The 13,305-nt window shown below is 39.2% G+C and overlaps 1 protein-coding gene across 2 annotated transcripts; it reads right to left on the bottom strand.

Moving 5' to 3' along the window:
- Positions 1–166: 166 nt before the first annotated feature.
- LOC125684080 (bile acid receptor-like) lies at positions 167–10,749 on the bottom strand. 2 transcript variants are annotated; one of them, XM_048925800.1, is made up of 10 exons: positions 10,520–10,749; positions 6,283–6,409; positions 4,734–5,099; positions 4,047–4,187; positions 3,080–3,219; positions 2,883–2,987; positions 2,689–2,788; positions 2,001–2,126; positions 886–1,002; positions 167–614 (listed from the first exon to the last, which is right to left on the bottom strand). In XM_048925800.1, exons 2-10 carry the CDS (start codon positions 6,344–6,346, stop codon positions 181–183), a joined length of 1,593 nt encoding a protein of 530 aa, XP_048781757.1. In that variant the 5' UTR covers positions 6,347–6,409; positions 10,520–10,749; the 3' UTR covers positions 167–180. The 2 variants fall into 2 exon arrangements, with proteins under 2 accessions (XP_048781757.1, XP_048781758.1); XM_048925801.1 differs by having other exon boundaries at positions 10,524–10,749.
- Between the last annotated feature and the right edge of the window lie 2,556 nt (positions 10,750–13,305).

The following is a 13,305-nucleotide window of genomic DNA, read 5'->3' as shown; positions in this document are numbered from 1 at the left end:
CTTCGAAGGAGAGGGTAATGGTTCAGAACCGGCGCCTCATCGCGGCCGCGCCGTCCGCCCCGCCCTCCCCCTCTCGCTCGGCCGCTGAGGAGAACAAAAAGGCGGGAAGCGGCGGCGCGCGCTGAGGGCGGATCGCACCGCTGAGAGGAGCGTGGCGGCGGCGGCGGCGGCGGGCGCCGTCTAGTGCAGCTCCCAGACCTCGCAGAGCAGCGCGGTCAGCCTCGGGTCCTTCGTCCGCCACGTCACCAGCACCTCGGCGTGGGTATGGTTAAGGGTGCGCAGCTGCGTCAGCCTCCCGATGAGGCGGGCGAAATGTTGCGGGTCCTCGGGATGATGGATCTTCGAGTACTTGTAGAGGATGCCCAGGAACGGCTCCTGCAGCTCTTCTACGTGCCGCTTGTTCCTCAGCAGCGGGCGGTCTGCGGGGGCGCGAGGCACAGCGCGGTCACTGCGCGCCCGCCGCCGCCTGAGGGGTGCGGGGCAGCGCGGGAAGCGCCTACCTGAGAACAGCACCGTGGTCGCTACGAGCAGAGCGTATTCGGTCTCGGTGACTTTCAGTTCCCCCATGCTTCTGTAGAAGTAAAACAGCGCGGTGATGAACTCCTCGGTTATCCCTTGAAAATGGAAGAGGATCATCAGAGTGTTATTGCGTTAGAGGCAGGTGCTGCCGTTGGTTTGCCCTCTTGTTTTAAAGTGCTGGGCTTTAAAAGCACAGGAGCTCACAAACGTAACAAAAACAATTTTCATTACTAAAGTAGTAATGAGAAAGGGCTGTATTGCATGAGTTGCTTCTGCCACGTGAGGATGTGACACTCTGACACGTGTGATGGAGAATAGTCAGCCGTGCAAAACACCTCCGAGGATTGCAATCTGAGGCCATTTTACCTGTGGTGGTGGTCGAAGTCGGACTCTCTTCACTGTGAGACATTTGAATTGAATACATGTTCTTATCAAGGTTTGGAACGTGGCAGCATGTTGTGTGGTCAGAGCGTCTGATGTGACCTGGAACAAGAGAGGTGGCAGCTCGCAGCTGAGCTTAAAACAGCTGTGCACATTGGGTGTGAATCTGCTTTGGGACACATCTCTAAACTGTGCAGATTTTTGTCAGGTAGGGAAAAGAGTTGCTGTTGTTTTTGTTTTTCTGCATCCTACACTGGGTTCATTGGTTACATTCCAGTTGGTAAAAATCTTGTGTCAAACTTGAAACAGCATAACAGTAATGTAGCTAGTATTAACATCCACCTGATAATTTGTGCAAGCTCACAGAAGCGTTGCTTTTTGTTTGGAAAGGAGTAAAGCAAAACAACATTTTTAATTTTTTTTTTTAAATACTCTATGGAAAAATGCCTCTAGAAAGACAGAATTGTTCAAGTTGGAAAAGACGGTAAAGATCATCAAGTCCAACCGCAACCTGACCATAGTACCCTAACTCTAACAACCTTCCATGAGCTTTCTCTAACAGACACTGCTAGGCCATTGTGAAATAAAACACAGAATCATAGAATCACTGAATTGCTCAGGTTGGAAAAAATCACATCCCTGAGCACCACATCCAGGCAGCTTTTAAACACGTTCAGGGATGGTGACTCCACCACCTCCCTGTGCAGCCCATTCCAGTGCTTAATAACCCTTTCTGTAAAAAAAATTTTCCTGATATCCAACCTAAACCTCCCCTGGCACAACCTGAGGCCATTTCCCTCATCCTGTCAGCTGCTGCTGCAATCATCTTTCAGGTATTTGAAGAAAGAAATAAAGTCTCCCCTCAGCCTCCTCTTCCCCAGACTGAACAGCCCAGTTTCTTCATTCTCTCCTCATAGGCCATATTCTCCAACCCCTTCCCCAGCCTTGTTGCCCTTCTTTGGAGGCTTATACATATTGCTGGTGCTATTGTAAGCAGTGCTGTGCTTGAATAGTGAATTACTTCAGATTCATTAAATTGGAGATTGTATTAAAATGGCTGAATTACTGGTGTTTACAGAAAGCCTGTTAGTCCAACTTACTTTCACTTGATGACTGGCATTCATTAATTCTTTGGTTGTATATCTGAGCGGAACACAAAAACATGGCCTCAACTGTTGACCCTTTTAGCAGTGCAATTTGATCTTCACTAGCTAAACTTTCAAATCCTGCAAAGAGAGAGACTTGTTAAGAATCAAGGCTGTGGCTGCCTTTATGCACCTAAAGGACTGATTTCTATCTCTGATCTTTTAATAAATACCTTTACTGAAAAGGAGGATCCACTGTTAGAAGACATTTGTACACAACACTATCTAATGCTCTTGCTTTTCTTCTTGCTAGTTTGCGAGCTAGAAACAAATTGCTGTTGTCAGTGTCCAGTGTATATCTTTGTTGCCTACAATGAGTTGCAAGCTGAACTGGATTTCAGACAATGTGTTAAAATGGGAATTCACTCAAGGTGGTGTTTTGAAGTCAAAGTACTGTCAGAAAAACATCTCTATTCCATGTCAGAAATCGGAGAAAAAAAAATCAGAATAAGTTTTTGAAGAAAATGCTCTAATCTGTTGAATAAATGGTAATCCCAATTGCTAGTGTTAGATCAAGTAGTCAGTTGAATACATTTTCTTAAAGCCTGTGTTTTTCTCACACTGATGCCATGAATACAGCTTCTGCTTCTTAAAAACAAAAAGTCAGACTACTCCATAACACTTCCCAAAGGAAGGAGTTTACCTGGGAGTCTTTTTGTGAAGTCCACTAACACTTGTACGTGGACAACTGCTGTCTCAGAGAGATGGAGAAAGCTTTCCTCAGGACTTGTGGTTTCTTGTAGCTGCATGAAAGAGCATTTAGACATCTGATACAGCCAAGATACATTGCGTGGAATAATAATTCAGAAACAGAGGCTGATTGCTCTGCATACGTACAAACTTCCTTGCTTCCTCAAGGGGAATTGTGTATTTTTGGTGTGCTGCTACGATGTGGTCAAGAAGTTGATGTTCCCCTGGAGTGAGTTCCACCTTCTCCACAGTCTAATAAAATAAATAAATAAACCAATCAAACTGTAATGAGTTAAGGCAAACTAAATGATAAAAAAGTTATTTGAAATAGAAAAAAGTCTCACTTTTCCAGATCTTGTTGTAGATGATACATGCTTACTATTCAGTCCCTCATCTTCCAGTTTTATGTTGCAAAGTAAACTGCTCTTTTGTTTGAAATTCTTTCTGAGTCTCTTTGACTTGCACTGTACTTCAGTCAGCAAACCTGTGAGGCATGGAATTATGGATTAATGCATAATTTTTTCCAACAGATAACAATTTGAAATCATTACTGTCTGTGCATCTCAAGAGCTATAAGGAACTATGCTTCCTAGAAAACATGGAACTGTGCTGTTGATTAAGTGAGTTGGTGTTCTGTATCCACAAAAGGCCTGAGTGTTTGCAGCCTTCTTGTGTTATCTGGTTTGTGATTGGGACATATGAGTATGAGAATTTTTCATAAAGGTTTTGTGCAATTTCTGTAATGCTTTATTTTTCTTTCCAAACATGAACGCACATCTGACAAGCTTGGATAGCTGACAGCTGTCCTATCAAAGTTGAGGGTATTTAGCTGTCTCATTAGTACTCTCTGCTTTATTTTGTAATGTCTTTGAACAGCAGTCCTCTTCAGGAGCTACTTCCCAAGCATTGGTAGTTTCTGCACGTGAAGATGCTGCAGGTGCTACAGACTTAAACTTTCCTAGAGCGAAATTAAGTTCAGATGAATACCATTTGGAATCACAGAATCATCTAGGTTGGAAAAGACCTTTAAGTTCATCAAGTCCATCCATCCACCTAACATTACAAGTCCTGCTGAGCTGTGTCCCCGAGTGCCACATTCACACATCTCTGCCTTCAGGGACAGTGACCCCACCACCTCCCTGGGCAGCCTGCACAATGCCAAACCACCCTTTCAGTGAATAAATTCTTCCCATCTTCCAATCTGAATCTTCCCTGATGCAACCTGAGGCCATTGTCTTGTGTTCTGTCACTTAGCTATAATGAGATAAGGGATTGGATACAGAAAAGGACTTATCAGGAGGGCGCACTCACATTCTGCTAGCATTCCCACAGCTCTGCACTTCTTCAGGCGACATTCCTGGCACTTCCTCCTCATGTACATGTCCATTTCACAGTGACCACCATTCTTGCATCGATACACTGCGTTTTTGGTTATGCTGCGTCTGAAGAAGCCTACAGAAAAACATCAGGTTGTGAGTAAAAGAATTTAAGGAGATTTACCTCATAATTCAAAGTTTTGTTATTTTCTTGACAATGAAAGTATTACCTTGCTTTCAAATTTTCTTTGTGATGACTTAATTATGATGTGTTCTTTCTGACTAGTATTAATTACTGTTTACTTTAACTGATCAAGATAGCTCCCACATTAATAACTGAATTAATAGCATACTAAGCTATTAAGAACAATAATTAATGATTTATAAATAAAGAACTCTAATAAATGACCGTAAGACAATAAACACCCATTTAAACAAGCACTACTCCAGTGAATACTCAGTAGGAAATTCAGTATTAAATGCTCCTCTTGGATATATACAGAGAAAACATTTCTTCAAAAATGTTTTAACAACGTGCATCTGAAGGTATTGTGTGAGACAAAGGGTTCCTAGGTTAATTACAGTCCCCAGAGAAAAATCAGGTTAATGAAGTGTGTTTGTTTACATGCAGTACTGCTCTGAGCACTGTGCAGAAAGGTACAGATGAGTCTGCGCCTCTTACCTTTACAACCCTCACAAGTAAGTGCATTGTAGTGGTAACCAGATGCTTTATCACCACAGACAACGCACAGCTCTTCCTGTCCCTTCAATCTCAAAGAAGAGTGATTTAACCTGGGCCTTTTTAGTGCTTGAAATCCACTGTCATCAGGGTGGGAAGCCATGAAAGGAGGCTTGCTTAATTCGCAGTTACTGATGATGTATTGCCCATCAGTGTACTGAGAGTCCAGGCTGTATGGGCTGTACTGGGACTGCGAAGGTTGTGACTGTAGTACTGGAGAAGGAATTTGAACTGATGAGTATTGACAGTAAGGTGCAGTCTGAAAATCAGTGTCTTGCAGCTGGTAATTGATGTGCTCTGGTAAAACATCTGGAGAAAAGAAAAAGTTGAAAATGAAATAAAAGCCTGGGGAATATCGTGATGTCAGCTACCTGATTTTTTTTAATGGTTTGACAGTTAAATATTTAAGCAGAAATATTAGAAGAACACATTTTCTTAAAGACAGTCTGACATACTCTTTTAAAAATGCTACCTGTAACTATAACTAATACTGAAGTGAAACGTTACATGTTCTAGAAATGGCTTGTTAAGTGCTTGGACAAAGACATGTGACTGACATGGATACTTGTTGGTAAATAATTGTTGGTAAATAGTTGAAAGAAATATTCCTAACTGAATATGTAGCTACATTTATATAGATTTACACTTAAGTATTTTTTATTTAGTTGTCTGCATTAAAGGAGAATGTTTTCTCATAAAAATGAATATTTATTAATGAGCGAACTGTTAATTGTTGACATATTTCAGGCATAATTTTGAAAATATTGTACTATAAGAATCTGAGAAAATACAGAGTGGTAAAATTTACGGTGGTGGGAGTCTCAAAGTTGAAACTCAGAAGAGTAAAAAGCAAAGACCTGTTTTATTTAACATTTTTCCCCACTTACTCCTTTATAATTTTAGTTATTAAAAAAAAACACAAACAACTATGTACAGAATTATGAAGAGAGCTTCTTCCTGCCTTTCGGGGTTCGGTGTTTGAATTTAATCCAGCCCCCCTAGATGTACACAGCTGTACTGAAGAGCTCATGCAACAGCTATTGGTTTTTATTGTTCAAATCTCTGTAAAAACTGGAATCTTTTTTTAAAGTGTTTTGTAGGTCCTTTTGTTTTTAATGGACTTTAAGTCCTGCTTTAACTCACCATAATCAAATTAGTTATTGCAATTACAGTTATGTAAGACAGCCATTTTATATTTGTAATGTATTTGGAGTGCTGTAATGAGACCTGTATCTTCTTGGTGTCAGTGAAAGGAAAGCAGCACCACTAATGTTTGTATGAAACGATCAGCTGGCATAATCACACTGTGTACAGAAATCTGTATGAGCATATGCTCATATATTGGAATTCTCTTTCTGTTTGACATTTTTAGTCAAATGTGTAGCTCCTAAGAGCTTATAATGTTATGCTAAAGTTAAGAAAATGGGAATTCCCACAGACATTCATCTTACTTTACTGCTTTTTCAGTATATTACAACTTAGCATTACTTACCGTAATACTGTATGGGCTCAGCAAGACAGTACCCATCTGGTACAGTGACAAATGTATTTGCCATGTTTTGTCCCCAATCTCACTGTTTCATTCACTTTCCTATGGGATAAACGTTTTAGAAAGAGACCTAGAGAAATGGAAACATAAAAGGAAGATGATATGAGAAGGAATTGCTAGGTAGGCTTAGATGCAGAGCTGAACCCAGGAAACTCCAGAATATGACACTATTTGCAGACTGTAAGAAAGATAGAGGTATGCATAAAGTCGTTTAATACTTGCAGTGGGTGGGGATTTGGTGTTGAGTCCATTCAAAAATCTCCAAAGTGTATATAGAACTGTTTTGCTCCTAACTTTACTTTGCTAGCCAGGCAAGGAAAGAGATTGTCCCACTGCTCTGCCCACTGCAGCCTCACCTCAAGCACAGGGTGCAGGTTTGGATGCCACAGTGTAAGAAGGGCATAAAACTATTCAGAAGTTGTGACAAAAAAAAAACAAAATAAAAAAGTCTGCGTGGATGCTAGCAGGAATGATATTGGAGCTTATATACGTGTCGAGGCAATCTTGGCATGACTTGAACAGCTGAGTGATGCTAGGGTAGCTGACACATTACCAATTAAGAAATAGTTTATTTGCCCCCTTTTCCTTCTGTACAAGGGGAAAGCGTGCCACCATCACTGGGTTATAATACCCTGTGTCTGCTGCCTATTGGGTAAGCTCTGTACAAGACACTTTGCCAATGAAGTATTCAAGGGCTTTCTATGAATGGATAGGAAGGAGAATAAAGATTGGGAAGGCAAGTGTTTGGAAGCAAGTAAGAAAACGAAGCTCTTTGATATGCAACCAGACTCTTTATATGTGTCTTGTAGTGCAAGTTGGATTTAAAGATCTTCCTTGGAAGACTCGCATGGATATAATGCAACACTTACATGTAGCTACAGCTAGGAAAGGAATGGATCGTTTGAAGGAGTCTGAAGTAAAGTTGTGTCCTGAAAGACACATGCACATGGCCCTTCCCCAAAACCCGACAGCTTTGAAACTGGACGCTTTGTGTTGCCAGTGGAAGGTGAAAAGGTACAGTGAGACTGGAATGCTGCTTTTTTTTGTTATCTCTGCTAGTAAATATTTGTTTGAAAGAGAAATTACTCATTGAATCATGAGGTCCTTATCAGTTAGATCAATTTGGTGCGGGCAAAGTCTGCATTTTTCCTAAAATATGTGTATTTGATGGAGAAATGTGTTTCTGGATATCAGTGGTTCCTTTAAATAAAGTAATAAAAAAACAGAACCTAAAATAAAATTTTGTTGATCCAGTCTGATGCAGATCTTGCATGAGAAGCATGAGGTGCATATTACTATGTGCAGGGTGGTCAGGTCATTTCATATCCTACATCTTGCTATCATTTAATCAAGTTTCCCTCAATTTAAATGACTGGCTGAGAAGGGTTTTTGAGGATTTAGTCCTTTGTGTTGATTTTTTTAATGGCTGATAAGCTAGCAGCTGCAGACATAGAATTTCCAACTCAGAATGAGATTTTGTAAATCAAAACATTTAAGTTACAAGAATGTTATAGCAGAATTAGCACTAAGTCTGTTATTTGGGGAATGCAACACCACCTAGAAATGAGATATAATAGTCATAGTATCATAGTACCTGTGTGTAAATTTCAGTGGTTTCATATTCTGACATCAGAGAACATAATGCTAAAAAATTTGTTCTTCTGATATGAAACTGCTTTGAGCCTTTTAAAACAAAACTATAGAAAACAAGACATATAGGGAAGGAACTTAATACTCTGAGACCGGAAAGCTTTGATCATTTGTAAGACTGACTGTCAAAATCACACCTCTGCCCCACTAGGTTCTTCCCTCCTATGTGTTTATAAATCAGCAGTAAGGAAGCCTCCTCCAAACTTCAGGCATTGATAAACTGATGGGATTCTTCATATATTTGTCTATCAAAAGTCCAGGTGACATCCATAATCTCTAACAGCTCCCTAGGAATACGCCACGATCTCAAGGACACTTCTTCAGCTCACACACACATTCATTAAACCTTTGCCATGCAAACAAGTAAACACTCCATGCACACAGAGGTGAACAACTCGTGAAATCATTAAAACCTTGACAGCATGTAACACATGGAGCCATAGTAATTTTCAAAACAAAAAACTTGGACAAGGTTGAAATCAGATTGAGGGAAGAGCTTTGGGTGTTTTGTTCTCTTACAGTCATGCCATTCCAAATCAAAATATTTTGTCATCATCATCATGGGTGCCCATTTTTCTCTTGTATAAATAAATAGTAATATATATAGAAATATAAATTATAAATTATATAAATATTATATAAATATAAATAAAAAGTAAATACTCAAAATGTAGCCATATTTTTTGTGTGCTTTAAAAATAGGAAAAAAGCAAAAACACAACGAAACATTTCCTAGGAAGGACTCAAAAAGATCTTTAGCCTTAGAAGTGGGAATAACTGAAAACAAAAACAGCTGCATTTTTTAATAACTTGTTCCACAGTATCACAAGCAATACAGTCTTGAATCCTTTATGAGAAATTCTGACTTCCCAGTAAATTTCAACATGCCATGTTGTGCCTTGCTTTTCCTTCTTCGCTCTTACTTCCATGGAGCTATTTCTGCTGTATCAAACCCTGAACATTTGGAGATCACTTTTTTTTTAGGAGCCTCCACCAGCTGAGAGATTCTTCTTCCTTCTTCTGAAAAGCTGACCCAAGAATAAGTTGCTTAAGTTCTTTTGAAGCCGTTGCCCTTTTGCTGATTTATTTTTGACAGTTATCAGTTTTCTCAAATAATAATATCCAGTGTAAACTACAGTGAATGTTTATTCAAAGCATTGGTTGTCCATCTAATACAGACATTCAGTAATATTCAATTATTAGTCCTAACTAGAAACTTCATGTTATCAAAATGGAAACCATCCAGTAGTTAATTGATTAAAAATAACAGAATTTCAAAATAATTATTGTTTACTGTTATTCATGGCAAAAATTGTTTTTTGTGGTTTATTTCTTTTTCTTTCTTTCTTTCTTTCTTTCTTTCTTTCTTTCTTTCTTTCTTTCTTTCTTTCTTTCTTTCTTTCTTTCTTTCTTTCTTTCTTTCTTTCTTTCTTTCTTTCTTTCTTTCTTTCTTTCTTTCTTTCTTTCTCTTTTCTATAAAGTACCACAAAATAAAGCAGCACTATCGAATGCTATCAAATTTGTTAAGATGCAAAAAAACACTGCTTTCAGGAGAGGCTCTAAGGAGCTCTTAAAGAGTTATGTTATGACAGTGCTTTAGCTGCTATCATAAATATTTTGATAGTTGAGTCATAGGGAAATTTCTTGTTTGCAGGGAATTTTAGGAACTCAGCTGAAGTTCTACAATATTTATTTAGCATTCCTTGTGGCATGTTAACAAACACAGCGTAACCAGAAGGTATGTTTAACCTCAGTAGAGTCACAGTAATTTTGCTTCTGGAAAACATAGTTTTGTTCTTTAATTTGTGAGGTTAAAGTCAATGGAGTACAATCAGTGGCTACTAAGTGTAATGCCAGGAGAAATACTGAGTTTCAATCAGGCAATTAATTAACAGCATCTTTAATTAAAGAGTGTGGATTTTTTTACAAGGAAAGTTGTAGGATCGTTTGAATTGTCTCCTATGTAGCTCATAGGCATTGTTACATTTTTAATTGGCTTTCCTGGTTTGAATGTGCTGTGAAGCTCCCAAAAGCTGCTGCTTGAAGAAATCCCATTTTTCTCCTCATTAACTGTGTTCCTTCTTTGGCATAAAATACCTTTTGAATCTTTCCTGTAGTATAAATGGCTTCTTTCACTACTTGAGTTGCAGACCAAATCTGTTTTTGGAATTGTTACCTCATTATGAATTATTGCAGAGATACAGTTTCCACCTATTGTAAAGTACGAGGTTGGATGTTGTTTGAAACTTTGCAGCTTTCCTGGTATTTTGGGGAAGGTAAACAAACCACTGAATTAAAAATTTATTTTACATCCTTACGTTCGTCCAGTAAAATTGTTGGAAAAAGATCTGGATAGCTTGGACACTCCATTTAAAAGCACTTCTTTTCTATATTAATTTAGCTAAGACTTTCAGAAGAAAACAAACAAAAAAAATTCCACAATACCTGCAATATTTTCACCTGGCAAATTGATTCATGGCTACCACAAGAATTTATAATCCCAGAGCACCAAGAGAAGTAAATGAATTACCTACAGCAGTTGCAGAGTTTCTCTTGTTTCCAGAGCAAGTCCGTGGGCTGTAGCAGTGATCCCAGCTCTGAGTCCAGCTGGAGCGAACTGGGCCTTCTCCCTATTTATCAGTTTGTGTGCATACACTCGGCTCCAGACAATCTGCAGAGCAATGCTACAGCTCTGAGACACGAACTTCCCACACAGCCTTTCCTGGGGTCGAAGCGAGGGCAGCTGCAAGCCCACATAAATCAAATAATAACTGGGTCATCAGGGACAGAGGCCATGGGGACCTTCACGTCATGGTTTCCCAGAGTTCTCCCTGACTGATTACCAAGTATTTGCTTTCTTGGTAGAATTTAAAATTCTCCAATTCTGATTGCTTAACGTTGACATGCCTGAGTGTTAATGGAAGATGTTCATGCTTTGCAGAGAAAATACTGCAGTGGTATAAATTGAGTGTATCTACAAGAAACAATAACTGAATTTGTAGACAATTGATTATGTTGGTATTTTGAAACACAAAACACTGAGTGTGTTCTACCAGTTCTGATTCTAACATACCTGTGCAGATGCAGCATGCAGAGGATTTCTGCAAGTTACCATGCTTTCCATGGCTCTGTGGCCTCATGCACAGCACAGTGGCATTACCCTTCACAGAAGAGCCGTGTTTGTGTTCAGCAGGTTCCCAAGAACAGCATGTTACTTGTTTTCATACACTGACAACATTCAGGAATCCATGAGCGTGCCTTTGGAGTAGGAACTGTTGAGTTTGGCTTGTAAGGGAATAAAAAGTTGCCTCACAGATGTTATTTGAGCATTTGACTGGATTTTTGAGCTTTCAAATGTGTTGGATTGGTCATGTCTGCTCACCAGGGACTGAAATGCAGGGGTTTTGAAGTATGGACAAAGATAACAATCTTGTAAATTAAACAATGAACAGCATTTGTCTTCCCAGTAAAAGAACTTTATTTGGAACTTTCTAAGATATCAAAAAAACCCAACACCTTCAATAGTAAAAATGGAAAGTTTGTAATTGGTAGAATAGAGACATTTTGCACAGCATTGCTTTCTCAAATGCCACTGTCTATTCCATCCATCTTTTTTGTCTGTCTCATGAAAAATAAGCAGAGATTTACGAAATGTTCTCTCTTCAATACTATGGACTTCTAAAGCTTTTGGGGCATTTATTTTTTATTTTTTATTTTTTATAGAAGATAGTTTACTGGCAAGCTATTCAGATATGCCAGTGAGACATAGGTACTTAAAGCCTGCTGATTCCAAGTGTTTTAAGTCTGAAACGCAGGTTTTCAGAAGATATCTAGTGCTGCTTCTGCTCAGTGCTTGAACAGCTACTGGATCCAGAGTAGATTTCCAAAATAACTATACAAGAACCTAAAACTAATTTGTAGAAATTAGTAGTAGAGTTCCACATTAAACATTAGACCATGCCTATTTACTCCTATCCACGTAGCCATTTTCATGGTTGTGGTAATAAATCTACTTTGCACAGTCAGTGATTCAGACCAGAGTAGTGGTCCATTGTAAATACATTTATTTGCACTATTTTAGTGTCCATTCTTCTATTCAGGGCTTAGCATGACAATAAAACATGGAAGATGTGAGAACCCACTTGAATCACATAAAGAACTGCTGCAAAGAAGAGAAAAATGAACTGTTTTCCATATTTTTAAAGAATACAACAAGCAATAAAAAGCTTAATTAGGAATTAATTGGGAATAAGGAACAAAATAAGGAAAAATCACAGCAGTAAAAATATCTCTGGAATAATTTTTTATACAGAATTCATTACTGGGGATTCTGAAGATCAGGTTGGACTACATCACAGAACTTAAAAGCCACTACCTCAAAGTTATTTGGATCCAGAAGGAAGAGAAAGGAATGGTAACATCTCTTCCAGCTCTAGTTTCTGTGATTTGTTTCAGATTTTTAAGACAGTGATACGCTCTCTGATTAGTGATGTTCCTAATGCCGTTTAAGTGAGCAAAGGAAATCAGATAGATTGAACACGCTTTGCTAGAGGAGAGGAAACAAAACGTTACTCGTAGGTATGGACTGCAAATATTAGCTGAAAAAGCTGCTGTCGTGAGTGGAAATCCAGAAGTGCCAAGGAAGTGGAGAACAAGGGGCACAGAACACCTTACAGTGCACCACTCCTGCAGCCTCGCTCCATCACCAGTGTGAAAACTGCAAGCTTCTGTAGGGTCTCATCTACGTGGGAAGTCCTCCTTTCTGCAGGTAGGGCTGAGAATTTGAGGAGTGCTGGAACTGCAGATTCAGAAGATCTTCCCTACATAGGTGCCTGTTGAGAGAACTCATTTCCAAGGTACGGAGAAATCTGCATTCATCAGAACTCGTGATTCGGGATCTCTGTAACTTGCTTGGTATTTGAACAGTTAAAGGAAATCCTATCTACTCCAGCTGGGTCTTCTCTGCATAACTGACCCATTCGGCTTGATCTGGTATTGGATTGTTTACGTAACTTCAGTAATTAACCACTCTCAACCTCATTAATGAAACATAAACCACCTCTTCTACTCATTTATTAAGCCCTTGTCAAACAAAACTTAAACAAAGGGCAAAATCTCAGCAAAGGAACAGTCCAAAAGCTACTGGGATCTGCCTACAAGTCGTTATGGCCACTTTGTTGTTGTTTTGCAGTACAAATTAAACAGAAGCGATGGCACTGTCTATTGCTTTTGGCTAACTTCTCACAAAAACATCTGAGGTCTGTCACATGAGGGCAATGATGCCTCCACAACTATTTTGGTCATTTCAGTGCAAAA

The sequence above is a fragment of the Lagopus muta genome, chromosome 24, assembly GCF_023343835.1.
Source record: "Lagopus muta isolate bLagMut1 chromosome 24, bLagMut1 primary, whole genome shotgun sequence".
NCBI lineage: Eukaryota > Metazoa > Chordata > Aves > Galliformes > Phasianidae > Lagopus > Lagopus muta.
Note: the sequence above shows the minus strand (reverse complement) of the source record. Positions and strands in the feature narration are given on the sequence as shown.